This window comes from Saimiri boliviensis, chromosome 9 (assembly GCF_048565385.1).
Source record: "Saimiri boliviensis isolate mSaiBol1 chromosome 9, mSaiBol1.pri, whole genome shotgun sequence".
Classification (NCBI taxonomy): domain Eukaryota; kingdom Metazoa; phylum Chordata; class Mammalia; order Primates; family Cebidae; genus Saimiri; species Saimiri boliviensis.
In genome coordinates this window covers 93,793,363-93,816,752 of record NC_133457.1, presented here as the reverse complement: position 1 = coordinate 93,816,752, position 23,390 = coordinate 93,793,363, and the positions used below count along the sequence as shown (strand labels likewise).

Genomic DNA, 23,390 nt, shown 5'->3' with positions numbered 1-23,390 from the left:
GCCACTTCATCCCTGAAGAGGAGAAAACACGGCAGGAGTCTAAGTGGCTTCTTGTAGAGGATAGTCGGGGCAGAAAAGTGAGTTCCAGATTGGAGTTCACGCGGTCGCTCATTCATCAAGCATTTCTTGGCCACCAACTTTGTGGCAAGTGCTGTGGTCTTGGCTCTGCAGCCAGCTCACTTCATGACTTGGCACAAGTCACTTCCCTTCTCAGAGCCCTGAACTACCTGTTCCGCCTTGGAGAAAATGCAGATTGGTGTCTATGAAGGAGAGAAATGTGTATACCCGCTAGAGGAAAATGCCTCTAAAAATCATTAACAGTGGAGTTTTGAAAGGCCAGCAGCACCAATTGCTTTCATTGATTCCATGGACAAAGCTTTCCATTATCATTTTATTTTGAGACAGGGCCTCACTCTATTGCCCAGACTGTAGTGCAGTGGCATGATTATAGCTCACTGTAACCTCAGACCCCTGGGCCCAAGCGATCCTCCCACCTCGGTCTCCCAAAGTGCTGAGATTACAGGTGTGAACCACCGCACCCAGCCCCCTTTATTATTGATGTCAAAACCAACCAACTCTGTAGAATTTTAGCAGAGGAATTAATCACACAAGTCTTATCCATGGAAATGGTGATTCGTCATGCTCATGGTATCACCTGGAGCCCAATTTCTTCACCAGTGTCTTATTGACCATTCTTCTAAGGAGGGTCTAAGGGAGAAGTAATAAAACAAGTCATAAATTCCAAGTGCGTTATACATACTAAGTTATCATTCCTGTTTATCAGTAGATTTAACTGTGGGAAGACATCCAGCAGATGTTGCAGGGAGTGGTGCTAGTACTGTCATTAGGCTTGGAAGTAAAGTCACATCTGTAAACTTGTAGGTGGCCATGACTTTGAAATGACTATAGCTTCAATAGGAAAAGTAAATAGAGTTACCCATCCTAGGAACTGGGCAATATTTGCCATACAGCTGGGCTATCAGGTAAAATCACTTTTCAATTTCTGTGCCTGGAAAATGATTCTACGTAGGTACTGAGAAGGAGAATGACTTTTCAAGTCATTTGTTTCTGAAGTGCTGGAAACTCTTTAAATAGATAATGATAATAAAATCAGATGCCATCACTGTGGTTGCAGCCCAGGCCAGTATTAGTAATCTGGATGCATGGGGACACGCAGACATGATGATTGCTAATGCAAGTTCAGGTGGTAAGCACCAAACAAACCCCTGACATTGGTATGTAATCTTTTCTATCCATAATGTGTTTTCCCAACACTGTCTCATTGAAGCTTTACAACAGCTTTGCGTGGTGAGTAGGCTATATGTTATAATCCTCATTTTACAGAGAAGGAGATGGAGGCTTATCAGTTAAGTTACTAGGTGAAAGTTATGGGACTAATGAATTATAAAGATGTCTGTATGAGTGTTTTGGTTTTTTGGGTTGTGTGTGTGTGTGTGTGTGTGTGTGTGTGTGTTGTTGTTGTTGTTGTTTTAAGGAGCAGGGAGTTTAATAGACAAGAAAGAACTGGGTCGGGCGCGGTGGCTCAAGCCTGTAATCCCAGCGCTTTGGGAGGCCAAGGTGGGTGGATCACGAGGTCAAGAGATCGAGACCATCCTGGTCAACATGGTGAAACTCTGTCTCTACTAAAAATACAAAACATTAGCTGGGCATGGTGGCACGTGCCTGTAATCCCAGCTACTCAGGAGGTTGAGGCAGGAGAATTGCCTGAACCCAGGAGGCGGAGGTTGCAGTGAGCCGAGATCACGCCATTGCACTCCAGCCTGGGTAACAAGAGTAAAACTCCGTCTCAAAAATAAATAAATAAATAAAATAAAATAAAAATAAAAAAATAAATAAAGAACTTGGAAGGCAGAATAAAGACGCTCCCTCGTACAGAGACAGAGGAAGGGGGATCCAGAGCCAAAGGAGGAGACCCCTGTGATGGTTGTTTTTTTTTTTTTTTTCAATAGCTTTGGAGTATAAATGGTTTTGGTTACATGGATGAATTTTACAGTGGTGAAGTCTGAGATTTTCATGCACCTGTTACCTGAGTAGTGTACCTTGTACCTAATACGTCATTTTTTTGTCCTTCTCTCCTCTCTTTAAGAGTCCCCGAGTCCATTATCTCCCTCTGTATGCCTTTGCATCCTCATGGCTTAACTCCCACTTATAAGTGAGAACGTGCAGTATCTGGTCTTCCATTCCTGAGTTCCTTTACTTAGAATAATGGCCTCCAGCTCTATTCACGTTGCTGCAAAAGACATTATTGCATTCTTTTTTGTGACTGAGTAGCATTCCGTGGTGTATATATACCACCTTTTCTCTGTCCACTCATTGGCTGATGAACACTTAGGTTGATTCATATTTTTACAATTTTGAATTGTGCTGCAATAAACATATCCGTGCAGGTATCTTTTTGATATAATGTCTTCTTTTCCTTTGGATAGATACCCGGTAGTGGAACTGCCCGATTGAATGGTAGATCTACTTTTAGTTAAGAAATTTCTGTGAAGTTTTTGGTTTGTTTTTGTTTGCCACTCCATACCTTGCTGCCTTCCTAAGCTTCTCCAGTACAGAAAAAATGGCCCTGAGGCCTTATCCAGCTTAGGACATGCGTGGAGCTTCTTTTCCTAGAGAGACCCTAACAGTTACATAGAATTTCAGCTAACAGCGGAGAACTCAGAGAAGAAGGCAGGCCTCCAGTGTCTCACAAATATGTAAACTTCTCAGTATGGACAGGACAGGGGGAAGAAAAAATGGCTGTTCTTGTTTATTTCCAGGACCATCAGACACAAAAGGAGTGGGATCTTTGCTCAGAAATGCTTTCCTGCTACTGGACACAATGAGTTTTATTAGAAGTGAAAAAACGTTCTCGATCCCATGTTATATATTACAATCCCTTCTCTTCACTCTTACTTTATAATTCACAAAGCTTTTTTACCAACGTAATTTCATTCATGCACGCAGCAGTTCCATACGTTAGAGAACAGTCTTGCACACGGCGCTTTGTTCATTGTAGGAAATCAGGTATTTGCTGAGTAAATGAATGGATCAATCTCCATTTTGCAGATGAAAAAACAAAGGCCCAAAGAGGCTGAGTGGTTTATCCCTGTGAGGGAAGCATGATTGAAACTCATATTTTCAGAGTTCAAGTCTGATTATGCTCCTGTGTATTTGGACAGGCACCACAGAATATTACTAGGGGAAATAGTCACACTTTCCCTGAACAGTGTCTCAGTAAATAGGGATTTGGGGGTATCTCAGGTCTCGCAGATCATTTCTATTGCTGTAAATTAAATCATTATTCACTTTCTCTGGAAGAGATGGAAAAACACCCAATTAGCATTCCACTCCCCAAACTGCCCAAGGCAGAATGAAGATGGCAGTGAATAGTAGCCAAATTTCTAATTTTCTCATCAAGACATCAAAGCAGAAGGATTAATCTGTGAGCCACCAATCACAAGTGTAAAATAATGCCAGCTTGGCAAAGAAAGTGGAAAACATTATATACTAAAAAACCCCCAAACAGCACCTGGTATTGAAATCCCAGCCTAGGAGCCAGATGTCTTAACAGAGAAGAGAGTTTCTTTATTCTCCAGGAATTTCAACACTGAAGACAGAAATTAGAATATCAAGAAACGGTTTCAAGGGTGTTTATTACTAAAGCCCCTAAAGTAGGGATGACAGAGTCAGTGGTGAGGGAAAGGACAGGGATTTATAAATCCAGAGGTGTTTGGAAGAGTGCATGAACGATGTCAGAGGAAGGAAGGCGCTTCTGGACACCTATGCTGGAAATGCCAAGCATCTTCTTATCAGGCGTTTTCCAGGGTTCAAGCCTCCCACTGAACAGGATCTTTTTTTGAGACAGGGCCTAGCTCTGTCACCCAGGCTAGAGTGCAGTGGGGTGATCCTGGCTCAGTGCAACCTTTGCCTTCCGGGCTCCAGTCATCCTCCCACCTCAGCCTCTCCAGTAGTCAGGATCACAGATATGTGCCACCCTGCCTGGCTAATTTTTGTATTTTTTGTAGAAAAAGGGTCTCACTTTTTGCCCAGGCTGGTCTCAAACTTTTTTTTTTTTTTTTTTGAGATGGAGGCCATGCGTGGTGGCTCATGCCTGTAATCCCCGGTCTTTGGGAGGCTGAGACGGGAGGATCACGAGGTCAAAAGATCGAGACCAGCCTGGTCAACATGGCGAAACTCCGTCTCTACTAAAAATACAAAAATTAGCTGGGTGTGGTAACGTGCGCCTGTAGTCCCAGCTACTCAGGAGGCTGAGGCAGGAGAATTGCTTGAACCTGAGAGGCGAAGGTTGCTGTGAGCCGAGATCACACCACTGCACTCCAGCCTGGCACCTGGTGACAAAGCGAGACTCTGTCTCAAAAAAAAAAAAAAAAAAAAAGATGGAGTCTCGAACTGTTGCCCGGGCTAGAGTGCAGTGGTGCAATCTCTGCTCACTGCAACCTCTGTCCTCCAGGTTCAAGCAATTCTCCTGCTTCAGCCTCCCAAGTAGCTGGTATTACAGGTGCCTGCCACCACTCCCAACAAATTTTTTGTATTTTTAGTAGAGACAAGGTTTCACTATGTTGGCCAGGCTGGTCTCAAACTCCTGACCTCATGATCCACCCATCTCAGCCTCCCAAAGTGCTGGGATTACAGGTGTGAGCCACCGCTCCCAGCCAATAGTTTCAAAATGTTAGCTGATGTATTTCTTTTCTTTTTCTTTCTTTTTTGATACAGAGTCTCACCCTGCACCCAGGCTGAAGTGCAGTGGCACGATCTCAGCTTACTGCAATCTCTGCCTTCCAGGTTCAAGCTATTCAAGCTATTCTCCTGCCTCAGCCTCCCGAGGAGCTGGGATTACAGGCTTGCGCCATCATACCCAGCTAATTTTTTTTTTTTTTTTTTTTTTGAGAGTGAGTCTTGCTCTGTCGCTAGTCTGGAGTACAGCAGCACAATCTCGGCTCACTGCAACCCCCCTCCTGGGTTCAAGCAATTCTTCCTCAGCCTCCTGAGTAGCTGAGACCACAGGCACGTGCCACCAAGCCCGGCTAATTTTTGTATTTTTAGTAGAGACAGGGTTTCACCATGTTGGCCAGAATGGTCTTGATCTCTTGACCTTGTGATCCGCCCACCTTGGCCTCCCAAAGTGCTGGGATCACAGATGTGAGCCACCGCACCAGCCTGGTCTTAAACTCTTGAGCTTAACCAATCTGCCTGCCTTGGCCTCCCAAAATGCTGGGATTACTGGCATCAGCCACCATGCCCTACCGAAGAGGATCCTAATGAACCATCTCGTATAACACTCCTGACCCTGGCCAGTCTACCAATTGTCTCCAAAACATTTCTGTCACTGTCATTAAGCTTCCATTTGTCCTTCTGGCGTGGTAGATAAATCATTATCCCTTGAAGTACTATTTCCCTTTATCCGAGTTCTAGAAGGTGTTGTCCTTATGTTGAGCCCAAACCTCCTCCCAGGTACTTCTCCCTGGGAGCCCATTCCAAACCAAGCTAATCCCTCTTCACTGTCAATTTTGTCAATCACAGAAGACCATAACCATGATGCTCCCACCCCCTGCAGCTGCACATCTCCAGCCAGAGGGTAGTCGCTTAAAGCATTCCTGGAAGAATGGGGTTTCCACATCTGTCATTGTGATGGCCATTCTTGTGGCCAAGTTTCTGGACTGAAAATTGGACTCGAGATAGTGTGAACTTCAGAGGGCACCTCCTCTAGGATGATTACTTAACATCCACCTCTGCCCTCAGAAAAACGCCCACTAATGAGGAAGTGCAGGATGGAAGGACGGTTGGTCTCTGCTCTCAGGGATGGACGCTGGAGAGCTGCTAGGGCCCATGTGCTGGGTTGTCAAGGCAACAGGCAGCACCATGCAACACCTCCGCATTGTAGTTTCGGGGCCTGGGCCTGGTCCATGCGCAGCTGTGGGCTCAGCAGTGGCTGAGGGACCTCGCTTTCCAGAATCCCTCAGGGCAGCCGCATGCTCCCTCTCTGAAGCTCTTGGAGCAGCCGCATCAGGCCCTGTCTTGCCCCAGCAAGTTTGTAATTTACACTCTGCCAGCAGCAAGGCCCACCCATCCTGGGCCTTGAGTCTCCTGAACGCAGGTTCTGTGACCTCCAGAGAGAAAATGTGCCCAGTAAATGGCCAGGGGCTAAAAGGTTGAGACAGCAGAGCAGGGGCGTTGGGAGGATTCGTGGTGTCAGCAGTGCTTGGGTCTTTGACTTCAAGCTCCTCCCTGGAGCATCCACAGAAGTTTGCAACCTCCTCCTTCTTGTAGGTGAAGAGATAGGCCCAGAGAAAAGGAGTGACCCACCCAAGGGCACAACGTGATGTACACACAGAGGATAGCTACACAAGGACCCAGTACCCACCTCCTGGAATCTGGGGCAGCCAGTCTTGCTTTTCTGGGATCTACTGTGCGGGCTCCTAGCAGAAGGGCACGGGATGTGGGTACTTCCCCTTCTTCACCTGTTTCCCTTGGATGGGATGCAGGCTCACAAACACTACATTTTGACTTTCCACTTCAGAGCGTTTACGTGCCACACTGAACAGAAAATGTGGGTTAACAAGACATCAGGGACACCGCACTGGACATGCTGCAGGCCACGGCAAGCCCTTCCGGCGTCGCTTCCCCCATTTGCAACACGGCCTGGGTTAGCTGGTCGCTGAGATCTCTTTCTGCACAGACATTCTGTGATCATTCTGTGGTCAGGCACCCCAGGAATCTGTTTAGCCTCCGCTGCAGAGAGATGTCATCCAGTGTTAGCGAATTAAAAAGGAATCTGTATTTATGCCAATTGCTTCTTTGACTTCACAAGAGAAAAAAGAGTTTTGAGGATTGGACTGGTCCCAAAGCAGCTCTGCTGTCTATGATGGATGTGTGGGTGAGGAGGAGGGTATTTCAGTGCTCAGAAATCATGCTGGCACCTCACAGGAGCAGAGAGTTCCCAAGGGAGGCTTCCCCACCCACCTTAAGCCTGGTTCAGGTACAGTCCCACTTGCAGCCTCAGTCTTATCAACGCCACCACCATGCTGCTGGGTGGTGGCCTCTCCACTGTATCTTGTTGTGATATCTTGTCTATCCCCAGACCTGGCAGGTATTTACCGCATTCTTTAATAACTGATGAAGTGGGCAGAGCCTCTCTACTGAGACAGGAAGGCAGGCCAGGAGTGGGGTTGTGGCATGTTTGGAAATATTGTGCTATAGTTTGTCATAGCACTTGGGCAGGTCTCCTGCCTCCTTTTTTATATGTAAAATAAGGGAGTCTGACAGAGAAGAGTTTTCCAAACTGTTCTGTAAAACACTAGTTTCTTGGATATTTTGCAGCCAAAACAGTCTCTGTCACTAATTGGGGTGCTGTGACATACTGTAGCACCTTCTTGGAGATCATGTCCACATTTGAATATTAAAGGCTCTGAGAAGGCCTGCAGTAAAGAAATCTATCTAATTTTATTTAGATCAAGTTTCTCCAAAATTCTTTGGTCTCCTCCTTATATCGAGGAACTAGACTAGCGTTCTGAACCACATAACCTGGGAATACTGAACTAGAGAATTTCTTTCTTTCTTTTTCTTTCTTTCTTTCTTTTCTTTCTTTCTCTTTCTCTTTTTCTTTATTTCTTTTTTTCTTTTTCTTTTTCTTTTTTTGTAGACAGAGTCTTGCTTTGTCACCCAGGCTGAAATGCAGTGGCGCCATCTCAGCTCACTGAAACCTCAGCCTCCCAGATTCAAGCGATTCTCCTGAGTAACTGGGATTACAGGCATGTGCCACTAGGCCCAGCTAGTTTTTGTATTTTTAGTAGAGAAGAGGTTTCACCATGTTGGCTAGGCTGGTCTCAAACTGCTGACCTCAAGTGATCCCCCCACCTCAGCTTCCCAAAGTACTGAGATTATAGACATGAGCCACTGTGTCCTGCCTGAACTAAATAATTCCTAGGTGCCCTTGTGACTATATTTCACTGAGAGAGGAGGTAGCCTGGTATAGTGAAAACAGTGTGGACTTTGGAATCAGTACTGGGCTTCTATCTTGGCCCTGTCTTTTAGTAGCTGTGTGGCCTTAAGCAATTTATTTAGATTTCTAGACTTGGATTTACTAATCTGAAAGATGAGCCTAATAATACTTGTTTGTTATGGTTGTAGGTTGCTGAGAGCATTAGATGAGGTAACAGATACGAAGTATCAAGAACTGTTTGACAAACAGTAGGCTCACAATAAATATTAATTCATTTGCTCTATTACTTCTAATGCTCTACTTCCACTCCTTAGCTCTACCAGCAAACTCAGATCAGGCTGTTGGCAGGAAGAGAACGCAGCAGGGAGCAGGCTGAGTCCGGGTCCTCACGCGGCCCTAACTGTGCTCTCAGTTTCATGGACCACACCCCAGCAGGCTGTTTGGCAGGGGGACCAAGGTGAAAGGGCCGGGGGGAGGTGGCAGAGAATCCTTCCCTCCTTTGCCAAGCAAGTGTGTCTTCTCTGTGCTAGGGAACTAGATGCTGTTAGTGACAAGAGAAGATAAAAGGACGCTTTCAAACTGTTCCAGAATGAATGCCCACTCTCATCAATCCACTAACTCAAAAAACAAGCCCAAGCCTCAATGTGAGGTCAAAGCCTTGGCCTATCTCCTGGGCAAGAAGCTAGCACAAAGGGGGATCCCAGGGATGGTGAGTGAGAAGGCAGGGTTAGGAATCCGAAAGGGCAGGGCTTAGAAAGGCTCCTAGAAGCCTTGGCACCAGGAGAGCCACAGTTGAGAGCAAAGTCACCACTTGACAAACACAAATCCATCTCCAGGTTGACACCAGACATGGCTTGATTGTGGTGGAGGAAGCGAGACATCTGCCAGGGAGGCGAGAATGGATGCTGGAGCTTGTCTTGTAGCAGGGACTAAACCAGTGGGTTGGATCAAATGCATTCAACCTCTGTGGACCGATCTCATTTTCCTATTACTTTCTTTTTTCCCTTCTCTCCACTTTAGGGCAATATTGGAAGAAAGAATGCAGGAGCAGGGCGAGGTGGCTCACACCTCTTATCCCAACACTTCTGAAAGCTCCCTGCTCCGCTTTTAGATTGTGGCCCGCACCTGGCCTCAAGCTTGTGGACAGGTCTCCCTGCAGACAGGACCCCTGTGCTTCAGGCAAGAAGAATCCGAGATAATGCGACGGTTGAAGCAAAGGCTGAGACTTACAGACTTAAGACTAACTGCTTCCCAAGGTCTCCAAGTGAGTTAGCGACAGAGCCAACTCTAAGTTCTCAGGTATGTAGCTTATTGCCCCGGTTTTACCCAGATGTAATTGTTGAGGAGAGAGCCTCTGAGCCAGAGGAAGTCCTCCCAGCCACTCTGCTACAGGATAGAAGGTCAAGAGAGACCAGGTGTTTGGGCCTGTCGAAAGCAGAGAGTGGCTAGGAATTTATCTGGTCCCATGTTGTCATGAACATGAATGAATAATTCCATTTCCTCTCGTGTTTCCTATGTACAAATTCTATAAATATTGCCATATCTCTAAGAGCAAATTTTGTTTGGACTCTCCAAACAAGTGGAAAGTTGCTGCTTCCTGCCTTTTTTCTGATGCAAATGCCCATTCCTCTAATTTCTTTTTTAGAGATGAGGTCTCACCCTGCTGCCTAGGCTGGAGTACAGGGTCACTATCATAGCTTAGTGCAGCCTGGAACTCCTGGACTCAAGCAGTCTTCCTGCCTCAGCCTCCCAGTAGCTGGGACCACAGGCTCACGCCACCACGCCTGGCTACTTTTTTTTTTTTTTTTAGATGGAGTCTTGTTCTGTCACAGCCCAGGCTGGAGTGTAGTGGCATGACCTCTCTGGACTTTTACGTTCCAGAGAGGTGACCAGAGATGTTTCCCAGAACGTCCTCCACTTCCTGTTGTTGTCCACACTCTCTTCCAGTAGAGAGGGTGGTAGCATCATTTGAAGTCACTCTTCCAGTTTAAAGCTATTTATTTCCTTGCTGTGAAGGCCCATGTTATGCTGGGACAAGGCTTGGGCCTCTGAAATGTACAGCTCTCTTTATGGATGCATGAAACGAAGATCTAAATCTACTGTATGGGAAATTCTGACTTTGTCCTTGAAAACTGAAGACCCTTTAGTGTTGGATACATTTGGTGAAGACCAAAATTTCTAATTAAATTCAGCCAATAGCCAATACATTCTCAAACTATTAAATAATTCACTGAAGTTCTCTAGTGCTGAGTCCATTTTTATTCACCTAATTCAGTATGTAATAAGATCAAATTAGAATGAAAAATGCGCACGTTGCACTTTTTCATAGCTGCGTTATTTGAAAAGATATGGAAGAGCTTGGTGACTAAGCATGACACTAGGTAGGTGCGGCAGGAAGAGAACAGGGAGGTGGCGATGTGCCACCAAGCCCCTTTGTGTGTGCTGATCCATGGATACACTCACATTGCTGCTTCCTGCCTTTTCTCTGATTTGAATACCCTTTCCACCTATTTCTTTTTTCGAGACGAAGTCTCACTCTGTCGCCTAGGCTGGAGTGCAGTGTCACTATCATAACTTAGTGCAGCCTTGAACTCCTGGACTCAATCAGTCTTCCCGCTTCAGTCTCCCGAGTGCTGGGACCACAGGCTCATGCCACCATGCCTGGCTAATTTTTTTTTTTTTTTTTTTTTTGATATGGAGCCTTTTTCTGTCACAGCCCAGGCTGAAGTGCAGTGGCATGACCTCGGCTCACTGCAACTTCTACCTCCTGGGTTCAAGCATTTCTCTCACCTCAGCCTCTCGAGCAGTTGAGATTACAGGTGTGCACAAGCACACCCAGCTGATTTTTGTATTTTTAGTAGAGATGGGGTTTCAGCACATTGGCCAGGTTGGTCTTGAACTCCTGATGTCAAGTGATCCGCCCACCTCGGCCTCCAAAAGTGCTGGGATTACGATCATGAGCCACTGTGCCCAGCCCTGGCTAAATGTTTAATATTTGCAGAGACAGGGTCTTGCTATGTTGCTCAGGTCAGTCTCGAACTCCTGGACTCAAACATTCCTCCCACCTTGGCCTCCCAAAGTGTTGGGATTATAGGTGTGAGTCACTGTGCCCAGTTTCCTCCAATTTTTGATTATTCATATCGATCTTTCAAGGCCTGTCCCAAATGTCTCTTTCATTAATATTTTATCAATTCAGTAGGTGAACCTACTGAGCCTTCTTGCATATTTTAGTTACACACATATTTCGCTTTCATCTCTTCTTTTTCTTTGTGAACTCTTTAAAGACAAGACCATATTTATTTTATTTTATATATTTATTTTTGGCATAAGACTTGTTTTACTAATAGTTCTTTAGAAAAAGAAAGAGAAAATTTACTTTTCTTTCTTGTTACATAACCTGTGCATATTTATTATAAATCATTAGAAAATACAGCAGAACAAAATCAAGGAATACAAACTGTATTTTGTTGTACAACATTCTAGGCTTTTAAAATTCCTATATTTGCCATAAAGACATATCAAAATTGGATCATACTACAAGTAAACTTTTTAAATCTACTTTTTATATTACAACATATTATTAATATTTTTCTGTGTTAATATGATCATGTTTTTAAAAATGGAAATATGTTGTTTCTCTGATTATAAAAATGTGTGCCCATCATAAAAAATTGAGACAAAATATAGAATTGCATACAGAATCAAATAAAAATTATGTCTTAATCACACCACATAGACCACTGTTCATATTCTAGTAAAGCGCCTTTCATATTTTTTCCTGTGGAGCAGGTGTGTATGTGTATCACATCAATATATATTTGTTTAAATATCTTCATTTACACATACAATTTCTTGTACAAAGATATTGTGAACATCTTTCAATGTCAATTAAGATATCTGTATATTTTTTAAGTATATGCATAGATTATGTGTGGAGCTGTCACAATTAAATACATTTTCTGTTATTGACTGCTTACATTTTTCAAAATACTTCTTTAACAAGCATTATAGATCATCCTAATATATGCATTGGTAAATTTACACTTTCCAGGTTTTTTGTTTGTTTGTTTGTTTTGTGACAGAGTCTCACTCTGTTGCCCAGGCTGGAGTGCAGCAGTGCGATCTTGGCTCACTGCAACCTCCATTTCCTGGGTTCAAGTGATTCTCGTGACTCAGCCTCCTGAGTAGCTGGGATTACAGGCATGTACCACCACGCCCAGCTAATTTTTGTATTTTTAGTAGAGACGGGGTTTCAGCACATTGGCCAGCCTGGTCTTGAACTCTTGGCCTCAAGTGGTCCACCCACCTCAGCCTCCCAAAGTGCTGGGATCATAGGCGTGAGCCTCCGAACACAGCCCTCTGATGTGCTCCTATGCAAACCACAACTTGGCTCTCCAGGTTGCGGCCTCAGAGACCATAGACAGTAGACTGTGGCTGTGTTCTCTGTGGTTTCTCTGCGGCATGCTCACAAATGGTCTAGTGATAACTTGGCAGTCAAGCCAATCCTTCCATTAAGAGGCCTTAGACAGGTGATGAGCGAGGGCTGTACACAGCTTTACCTTCCTGGTTCCTGAAAATTGAGTGTCCCCTACATGTTTAAAGGTGGAGCCAGAACTATGCAGCTTTTTTCTGCTGTCCCTAGGCACCGAGTACTCCAGATAAATTCATCGTCATCTTTCCCCAGGAAGGGCTGCATCAACTCCTCCCTCACCCTTCCTCCTGCCTGGGATGCCTCTATGATCTTTTTCTTGCATATTTACCTTAAATGCCTCCTACTCAATAAACGGCCCTTCCTTATCTCCATAATCACCATTGATCTCTCCTCTGAATTCTTTCCGCAAGCGGTGTGCATCTATTTTTAGATATTATCAGTTTGTCTTTTCAGCTCACTTGCTTCTTGTCTGTCAAGGGCTGGGTGTCTGTTCAGGTACACAGTGCCTCACACCAGCAGGCATTCAATGAAACGGGCACTGCCGTGATTTATAAGGGACTTGTAGACATCTAGTCTTCCTTCAAGGTTTTATTTTGTTTTATTTGTTTGGGCTTAAGTGGAAAATTGGGGCATAAACACATTAAAGTTGAGGCTTTGATATGAGTCCCCGAGGGCCCTGCCTCCCTGTTCAGCCCTGAATTATGAGTGTCATCATCACCAGGATCAGTAACAACAGTCTCCTAAACAAAAAACCCAGTTGTGAGCCTCCCAGAGACTCAGGTTTCACTGAATTGAAGGATTCATCAGAGATAGTGAGGCATAGTAGTTAAGACCAGGACCTCTGCAGTCAGAAAGAATTGGGTTCAGATCCTGCTGTGGCCACTTGTAGGCTGTGTCGCAAGTTTCTTAGCCTCTCTAAGCCTCTGGTTGTTGTTGTCGTTGTTGTCGTTGTTGTTGTTTTTTTTTTTTTTTGGTGGTGGGGGATGGAGTCTTGCTCGTCACCCAGGCTGGAGTGTAATGGCATGATCTAGGTTCACCACAACCTCCTCCTCCCGGGTTCAAGAGATTCTCCTGCCTCAGCCTCCTGAGTAGCTAGGGCTGCAGGCACGCACCACCATGCCCGGCTAATTTTTGTATTTTAGTAGAGACAGGGTTTCACCATGTTGCTCAGGCTGGTCTCGAACTCCTGACCTTGTGATCGACCTGCCTTGGCCTCTCAAAGTGCTGGGATTACAGGCATGAGCCACCACACCCACCCTAAGCCTCTGGTTTCTTCTGTGCAAAATAGCATGCTAATACCTATACCCTAGGGAGGCTTCACATTGACCGATGTGGAGCTCTTAGCACAGAGCATGGCTTCAGGAATGGTGGCTCACCACATGGACACACATACTCACCTCCTGGAGCACCCTGTATTCTGAGGATGTTCCTGATGCCACTTACAGAGTTAGACACATGACAAATGGCACAGGGCATGTTTGAAAGGCTTGGAGGTAAGAAGTCAATGCATTTTGTCATTTACACAGGGCGTTTACCTGTGTTATCTCAAAATTCCACACGACACTGTACAGGGTGAGCAGGGCAGGTATCATCATGCCCATTTCTCGGAGGAGAAATCTTAGGCTCAGAAAGGTTGAGTGCCTGGCCCAGTAAGGTGGTTCAGACAGCTGCGCTGTGTCCCTGAGACTTAAACCTGGGTTTGCTCGTTTTGTTACAACTCCTCTTTCCACAACAACACACTGGGATGCTCAAGAGGAGTGGAGCTTTGCTTTGGGACTTGGTGATAATGAGACCTGCATAAATAAGGAATAGAGTGGCTGTCCCAGACAGGCACATTTTACAAACAGGTGTAGAGTGAGGGAGCATCGTGTTGGGCTCCAGGAGAAAGAATTAGACATGTTTCACTGAGTAGGGGGGTTCATGAAAGAGTAGTAGAAAATGGCCAGGCATGGTGCCTCACACCTGTAATCCCAGCACTTTGGGAGGCTGAGGTGGGCGGATCACCAGAGGTCAGGAGCTCGAGACCAGCCTGTTCAACATGGTGAAACCCCTTCTCTACTAAAAATACAAAAATTGGTGTGGCGGTGGGTGCCTGTAGTCTCAGCTACTTGCGAGGCTGAGGCTGGAGAATTGGTGGAACCCAGGAGGTGGAGGTTGCAGTGAGCTGAGATCGCACCACTGCACTCCAACCTAGGCAACAGAGCGAGATTCTGTCTCAAAAAAAAAAAAAAAAAAAAGTAGAAAATAATGGAATTAAGATTGAACATATTCTGAAAGGCCTCGACTGGCAAACTAAGGAATCGGGGCTCCATTAGGCCATGAGGAGCCACTGAAGCTCCCTCCCCAGAGGAAGGACCTGGCACCATCCACAGGACAACAGATGGTGAGGACAACGTGGTGGCTTCCAAACCCTGACTCACCGGGAACGGCTGAAGAAACTGAATGTTTGACCTAGAAGAGAGAAGACTTTTGGGAGGGAGGGAGGAAGGGAGTATTTGCCAGATTTGGGGGAGAACACAATCATTGTTGGACGAAGGAAAAGACAGCTATGCTCTATGTGGTCTCTGTGAGTATCTGGGGGAGCAGTGACAGTCGGCAGGTGAAAGTTCTAGGGAAATAAATGCTCAGTTCAAATAAGGAAAAGGTTTCTGGTCCTTCAGTGCACTTTAACCCAAGTTTTTTTTTATTCATTTGTTTGTTTGTTTGTTTTGTAAAGATGAGGTCTTACTCTGGTGCCCAGGCTAGTCTCGAACTCCTGGCCACAAATGATGCTCTCCCCTTGGCCTCCCAAAGTGTTGGGATGACAGGGTGAGCCCCTGCACCTGGCCAAAACCTCGGTCTCTTAAGAGCCCACCTGCAAAGTACTGGGAGGGACAGTGATTGGTACAGACAAAATCCTTGCCCTCCTAGAGATCATATGAAATGGGAGGAAGATAGGCTTTAAGCAGAACCACCCTAGAAATTAATGTTATAGCCATAGCTTCCCAAGTACAAGTATGGGCTGCTTTGAGAAGTGTAAAATCCGGCTGGGCTCAGTGGCTCATGTCTGTAATCCCAGCACTTTGAGAGGCAGAGGCGGGAGAATCATCTGAGGTCAGGAGTTTGAGACCAGCCTGGCCAACATGGTGAAACCCCATCTCTACTACGAATACAAAAATTAGCCAGGTGTGGTGGCGGAAGCCTGTAATACCAGGTACTTGGGATGCTGAGGCAGGAGAATCACTTGAACCTAGGAGGTGGAGGTTGCAGTGAGCCAAGATCACACCATTGCACTCCAGTCTGGGCAACAGGAATAAAACTCTATCTCAAAAAAACAAAAATACCCCATCCTAGGAGTTGTCAAGAGACATGTGTCATGCTAGAAAGGGCTGGATGACTTCTCAGAAGATTCTGTGTCTCAACACATGTTGTGAAATCTTCAGCAAGCCTAAATCCTTTAATTAGAGGGAGAGAAAAGGTAAGTGATCAATTAGTTGCTGTTTTAAAAGCCCACATCGGCATGCTTAGTCTTCACTGCAGTCTGAGGCTCAGAGATTGGCCAAGCAGGAATTTCATCCTGTGTGTAGCTGGGTGGCTCCACCTATGAATTGAAAATCATTTAGCTGAAATTGTGACACAGCTGCAAATTACAGTCTGCCCGCAGGTTGGGGCTGTGACTGCAGCCATGGCGCAATCCTCCAGTACTCAACATTAAGTCAGGGCAGAATTCTGTCAGGGCCCTACTGCTGGTCAGTTGCAAAGACTACAGTCAGCCTGGCTGGAAGAGCTGTGGACGGAAGAAGGGAAGCTGGCTGTGTGACACCAGCTGTCTACAGAGGAGCATCATCCTCGCAGGATCACCTGGTTCTTAGCCTCGTGGCAGTCCTGGAAGGTGTGTGGATCACGCCGATAAGGATACTGAGGGCCAAAGAAGTCAAAGAGCTCAGCCAGTGTCACACAGTGGACAAGTTCCAAAGCCTGGCTTTGAATCCAGGTCTTTTGACTCCAAATCAGGGTTCATTTTTACTACATTACTCTGAGATCAAGACTGACCAGCTGCAGACCCTTCTAGAGAAGACCAAGTGGTCAATGGCCAAACTTGTGGGACCCCTTGAAAACCCTGTGACACGCAGGGCATTTGAGGCTAATAATATACTTTTTTCTTTTTTTTTTTTTTTAAAGACAGGGTCTCACTCTGTCACCCAGGCTGGAATGCAATGGTGAGGTTTTGGCTCACTGCAACCTCCACCTCCCAGATTCAAGCAATTCTCCTGCCCCAGCCTCCTGAGTAGCTGGGATTATAGGCGCTCACCACCATGCCAAGCTAATTTTTGTATTTTTAGTAGAGACAGGGTTTTACTGTGTTGCCCATGCTGGTCTCAAACTCCTGACCTCAAGTGATCAGCCTGCCTCGGCCTCCCAAAGTGCTGGGATTGCAGACGTGAGCCACTGCACCTGGCCAGGCTAATAATATAATATTATCAATATAACTTCTTACACTGGGCTGTGCCCTACGCTGTGCGGAGCCTTTTACACTCATCATCTCCTTTGATTCTCGAAGCGATTCCACTCAGTTTTACAGTGGAGGAAACAGAGGCTTTGATAGGTGAGGAGACTTGGCGGAGCTAAGACTGTGTGTCTTCAGGTTCCTCCCTGTCACCTCTGCAGCTTTCCTTATCAGGTCATTGAAACGAATGCCCGGGGTCTGATTTTCCTTGGCTCCCAGGCCAACAGCAACAACCACAACAATAACAAGCAAACCGCTCCTTTCCTTTAGACCACACTCGGAAGGATGCAGGGCACTTTCACATCCATTCATCCCATGCCGTTCAGAGAGCCGCCCTCCAGCTTTCTGGCAGGATGAACTTGGCGTCATGAGGCCTCGTCCAGAGTCATAGCTAGTGCCTATGGTAGGGGCCGAGACCACACCTGAGTCTCCCGTCAGGTCCAGGGCTCTTTCCATGTCCCTCTCTATCCTCTGCTCTTTCCTTCGTCCTCTGCCGGAGCCTACAGTGCATCCCATTCTGCCTGGCATGGGTGCACAGCCAGCTGTCTTAGAGCCACCAGAGTCCTGGGAAAGGCTGCCTGATTTAGGCGCCAACCTGCAAGATTAAGCAAATGGGCTCTGGAGCCATTTACATATGGGTATGAGTCTCGTAGTTGGTTAGACTCAGGTTAATATCTCTGTCCCCCGTAAGATGGCAAAATAATAGCCCCTTTGCATATGGTTGCTACGAAGATGAGAAAAGAATATACGTAAAGTGTTTAGCCAGTGCCTGCCCACAGTAAACTCTAAATCGATGAGTTATTACTAGTAAGCACTAAATCGGTAGTTATTATTCCCATCTTTAGAGTGATATTGACTCACTCATTCAAGATGTGTGTTCCAGGCACGTGTCATGTCCTGTGCTAGGTTCTGAGAAGAAGATTTGAATAATACGCAACTCTGGGCCTTCAAGGAGCTCAGTCTGGAGATGGGGACAGATATAAACAGATAGTTCCAGTGCAGTGGATACATACGGTATAGAGGTCCTGAGATGTACAAAAGGCGGCAGGGACCTAAAGGATGGAGAAAGGGCATGAATTTCTTTTTCAGTTTTCCAAGCCACCTGTCTATTCGGTCTTATCTTTCTCAAGATCAAACATTCTCACTTCTCCCTGAAGAGCCGACCTTGTCACCGTGGTGCTCAATCTTCCTTCCCCACTGCAATGCTGGGGGAAGCCTTGGGACATTTCTGTTCTCTCACAAATCCTTGAAGCATTACTTAAAAAAAAAAAAAAAATGCTCGCTCCTTTATCCCTCGGAAACCTTGATGTTTGTAAATATCAATAGTAGGAACTTGGGAAAAACAGCCCCTTAGAAACAATCAAGGAAGCAGAAACATGTAGGATGTCAGCGCTTCTCCCCACTGCACACTCCTCCTTTAAACCGATGTCAAGGTGGGCCCAGTGAGGGTCAGTGACTTTCCCTGCAGCCTGAGAAAGAACTGGCAGAAGCATAAGGTTAGAGGCTGCTCCTGCTGCCTCACTAAAAACAATTCTCCCCCGAATCTGGACTCAAACTGACATTCGATTGCAGGTGCGATCTCAGTTGAATCCATCCCGGTACACATGCATACACTTCCTGTGTGCACCAGCTCATGTGATTGTGTCCAGTCCACAGCTTTGTGACTTGAGAGGGGTGGGAGTGGTTATCCGCAACCACAAACAAGGCTTCCAGGCTTCAGGGGTTGGAGACAGCCCAGGGCTGGGCCAGCATCAGAACCAATGGCTTCTAATTCCAAATCAAATGGCTTCTGCCACACTACAGCCCTAAACAAGTGAACTGTGGTGTGTCTCATTTCCCTGTGCAAGCAGAAGATGCTGACATATGTGTGTCATGAGAAAGGACTTCACAATTGTCTGGTTCTGGTTCTGCTTTGATTCAGAGAGAATTTCCCAGGATCAGCGAGAAAGGCATGTCATCATTTCTTAATCCCTGCAATCCAGGAAATGGTCCATCATTTTATAAAAGTATGAAAGCGAACTATTTGAGTTTCTTGATTACCTGCCCCCTTCTCCCCAAGCTGGTCTTGTTCCAACATGATGTTCTTCCATTGGGTGACAAGTCTGTTGTAAGTGAAACGTTTACAGGCACTACAGGAATGACCTGGTGCCTCGCCCACCTCATTAGAATTCTAATTGGGGTGTGTAGGAGAGCTTCTATAAATGGTAAGGCAATCCTTGGCAGCCTGTCTCTCAGCACTGCCCGTGCCATCCCCAGAGGAGCCTGAGAAGAGGCAGAGGAAAGCGAAACATGGCTGGTGAGTGCATGGCATCTTCTCCATCAGGTGCTTCCTGGAAGCCCATGCGTTCCCCTGGGCCAGCCTGCAAAGCCGGAGTGTCCAAACAGCTGCCTGCCTGGGGGCTCTGAAGGCCGGACTTCATATTTTAGGGTTCTAGCAAGAGGTGGCTCTTTCTCAGTGGTGGTTGGGTCCCTCTAGCATATTCCGGGGGTGGAGCATGGTTGGAATGTAGCTCTGAGTAATGGGCAGGGTGTTCAGTGCAGCTGGAGGTCGCATCTCCTCAGGCAGAAGGCAAGCTTTGCCTTGTTTGTGTTTCTTTTACACATCCGCCACCACGCGTAAAGCCAAGGCAGACAGGACTCGCTTCTCGTGTTTCTCAATGTCGCTATGCCCAGCTGTCAGTAGTGTCAGCAAAGACGCACGTCTCAGAACTACCAGGGAGTGGGCGTGGCAGCGTGTAAGTAAGTTCTTGAAAAGTTTCTTTCTTTGAAAGAAACCGTCAGCATCACTGGAATGCTCCTAAGTAAACTACACATCCGGAAGCGCCACACGGGCCCTGCGTAAGTGACTTGATGAGCTAAAGCCTCCCCGCAGCAGGAGCAGGTGTGCCAGAAGATGTCCTGGTCCTTAGGAGAGCACCAGGGACAGGGGTTAGTTTCAAAGAACAACAGGAAGTGCAGGTTCCCCGGCACTGCGGTTACTGTCGAGGATTTGGGCCTTGGTTAATCAGCACCACTGCTAAGCAGAATGCTAATTATTATCTGCCTGGGTGCTCAGCCTAGTGGGTTGACAGGGACGCCAAACCCAAACAAGATATGAGTCAAACCTGTAAAATATTGTGAATGGCGGTTAGGGCTGCTGGAAGATTTGCCAAAGAAATCACCGAGCCAGAGGCAAAAGGCAAGTTCTGGCTACTTCGGAAGCCACAAAGACTGGGACAGGTGATGGCAAATTGGGCCCCCTCCCCTGGCTCCTATTCCTTCCTATAATGTACAGCATGGCCAGGATGCTAAGAAGAGGCGCTCTGGACCCTACAGACTTCAGCAAGAAGGGAGGTGAGCTGTCATCTAGCCCACCTCCCTCCCTCCAGAAAGTGGCTGAGGCCCAGGAAGGGGTGGAGCTTTACACACAGTGAATTCATCAGAGCCCAGCTAGGTCTCAGCAGCGCCCTTTCCACCATGGCCTGCGGCCAGAGCTGAGCTCCTACATGGGTGCATGTAACATCTGGAACACAGAAAAGCAATTCTGAACCTGGCTTCTCATTTGAGCTCTGTGACCAAATGCTTGTGTGTTCTCCGCCACCCCTGAGCCTCAGGTTTGCAAGGTGAAAGGCTTGACATGGATGCACTTTGAGGTTCCTTCCAGTACTGACTTCTCTTTCTCCACAAAAAGAAACCAGGGACAGGGAGTGGACAGGCATGTGTCCAGCCCCCAGGAATGTGCACTCCCATCCCTGAGCAGGACCTCCCCTGGACTCCCAGGAATGGTCTGCCCACTGTGAGCCATGATGACATGCCTCTGTAACAACCAGAGATGTTCTAAGGTCACAACAGAATGAGGCTGGTTGGGAGAAAATCAGTTTTGAAAAGGTGGAGGAGAGACAGGTAAATACATCCAGCCCCTTAAATTTGTCCCATATCCAAATCCTAGCTCAGCTCCTAGTCACTCAGCCAGGAAGTGCCCAGTCAGTGTTTCTTGGATGAGTGAATTTATTCACTGGACACCTAAGGGAGAAGGGCTGTGCCAGGGCAGTGGGAAATATGGAGGTCAATGAGGTGTGGTTTCTGCCCTCGGTAGCTTTTAGTCTGATATTTCTTGGTAAATAAGTAGCATGCAAGGCAGACTGTTATTAAGCACCATGACAAATACAAACCAAGTGCTACGGGGAGCAACAAGAGATTAGTCCCGTCTGGAATTTGGGATAGGGAAGACAGGAATGAATGGCACTGGGTCACAGACGATGAGTTGGACTTGGTCTGGAGTGGTTTTGCAGGGCGAGGCGTGTTTTGGAAAGTGGGAACAGGAAAATAAATGTCCGTGTGAGCAGGTGTGACCCCAGGGTACTATAAGGATCACATGTGTGCTGCTTTGAGAAGACTTGTGTCCAGCTCCTAGTTTAAGGTTCTTGTTGGAATCAGAAGGGGTTCCATTATTCTGCCCCTCGGTGGAGAAGGCAGCCTGGGCCGTGGCTAGGAATGAAGGTTGTGGAGAAAGGCCTGGCAGTGATCTGCGTCAAGCGGCCTGGCATCCCCAGAGTGGATGGGAGAGCAGCTTGTGAGCACAGACGAGGGCCCCAGGGTGGAGGGGAAGCAAGGTTTCCCATCCCCAAAGCCACTTGGAATCCCTGGGTTAGAGGCAGAATACTCAGGGTACACACCTGAGCCCCAGACCTCTGCCTGCAAAAGATCTGAGCCTCTGTTTTGGGGACTAATGGCTCTGTCTCTCTGGGGCAGTGAGCTTTCTCACCAATTACTTTTCTGAGCAGAGCGCTTCAGGGACTTCCCATCTCAAGGCCTCACTTCCTCCACCTCCAAAGGACCCGTAACATTCCCAGCCTCCGGGTCTGCCACAAAACCATTCTCCCTGGAGCTGGGACACCAGTCGCCCTTCCTCACATGGAAGTGGTCAGGAATTGCTCTTGGGTTCTCACCTCCTTCTCTTCTGTGAGTCTTCTCGGTGCTTCCTGGGCTCACCTCACATTTTTGTGCCTGGTCCTGGGACCGAGGCAGTATCTACTCTCTGTCCGAAAAGGAGACCTCCCCTCTGGGCTCATCTTGTGACCGCGGCTGCTCAGGGTTTGAAATGAGGACCAGCCGCCTCCTTTCTGCCCGGCCCTGTGGCCTTCTTCCACCTGGGACAAGGGCTACTTCCTGTTCCTTAGAGACAGACCCATGAGCAGCTTCATTCCACCGAGAATGACAGCTGCCCGTATTTCAGCGTTTGTTCCTCTAGGATTCTTTGCAGGATAGCTGGCGGGTTACGAGTGCAGGTTCAGAGCTGCTCTCAGGATCGAGTCTCCACTCTACCCCTTATGAGATGACGAGTCTTGGGCAGGTTGCTTAACTTGTGTGTCTCAGTTTCCTCATCCCCAAAATGGGGTTATTGTGATGTCTACCTGATGGGTGCTTATGATTGCCTGGAAACTTCTTTCATGAGCCTGTTTTCTCCTTGTCTTGGGGAATTTAAGACAAACCCTATGAGCTGAATTACATTTTCTAATCAGGGGCGATTCCCAGGGGACCCTCTCCATTAAGCACCTCCCAGCACAAGCCCTCCCCATCGCCCTTCATCCGTTCCCAAGTCCAGGGTCCTCGTGCCTGTGCACTCCCCTGTTCATCTCAAATAACTTCATGCTGGCTCCACCCCGCAGGGCTGCGCTCTGCAGATGGGGCAATCATTCTCCTCCCCAGGGCCCACATGCCGGGCTGGGGTGTGTGCTGAAGTCAGGAAATTTCGCTTAGCAGTGGAGGGCACAAGGCCCCAGGGTCTTGGTAGGAGCTGAGAGATGCAGTCAGAAAGCGTCAACCTTCCCTTCTTTCAGCCTGATTTTCCTTATTTGTAAAAACAGGACAGCGACTCCTCCTCTGCCTCCTTCCTATAGCTGCGGGGTGGCTCTGGTCAGATAATTCATGTAAAGGAGCTTTGATAAGTGTAGATGATAAATAGGCCTAAGGAAGTGAGTCTCAGTTCTTGCCACCCATTAGAATTGCCAGGAGAGCTTTAAAGAAAATGCTGGCCAGGTGCGGTGGCTCATGCCTGTAATCCGACCACATTGGGAGACCAAGGCACCAGATCACCTGAGGTCAGGAGTTTGAGAACAGCCTGGCCAACATGGTGAAACCTCATCTACTAAAAATACTAAAATTAGTGGAGCATGGTGGCGTGCATCTGTAGTCCCAGCTACTTGGGAGGCTGAGGTTGCAGCGAGGCAGGAGAATCGCTTGAACCCGGGAGGCTGAGGTTGCAGTGAGGCAGGAGAATCACTTGAACGTGGGAGGCAGAGGTTGCAGTAAGCTGAGATCACAACACTGCACTCCAGCCTGGGCAATGGAGAGAGACTCCATCTCAGCAACAACAGCAATAAAAATACAAAGAAAATGCCAGAGTCGTCCCTAACCAAAGATTGTAATTGAGTTTGCCTGGAATGGTCTCAGACCAACAGGACATTCTCCAGGTGAGCCTCTGGTCTCAGAGATTCTAAACTCTCTCTTAGGAAGAAGACTTTCCGGCC

At 47.0% G+C, this 23,390-nt stretch overlaps 1 protein-coding gene across 2 annotated transcripts in view; it reads left to right on the top strand.

Annotated features, from left to right (window-relative positions):
• TGM3 (transglutaminase 3) overlaps positions 1-23,390 on the top strand; it is a 130,626-nt gene that overhangs the window by 61,253 nt on the left and 45,983 nt on the right. The window contains exon 2 of one of the 2 annotated variants that reach the window (XM_039479734.2): positions 8,984-9,262. Coding sequence is in view for 1 of the 2 variants with exons in the window: in XM_003941041.4 (XP_003941090.1) it covers positions 19,171-19,177 (7 nt within the window). In the remaining variant the exon portion in view is untranslated. Of the gene's footprint in view, positions 1-8,983; positions 9,263-19,107; positions 19,178-23,390 lie in introns of those variants that run through there. The other variant, XM_003941041.4, reaches the window with a different exon arrangement.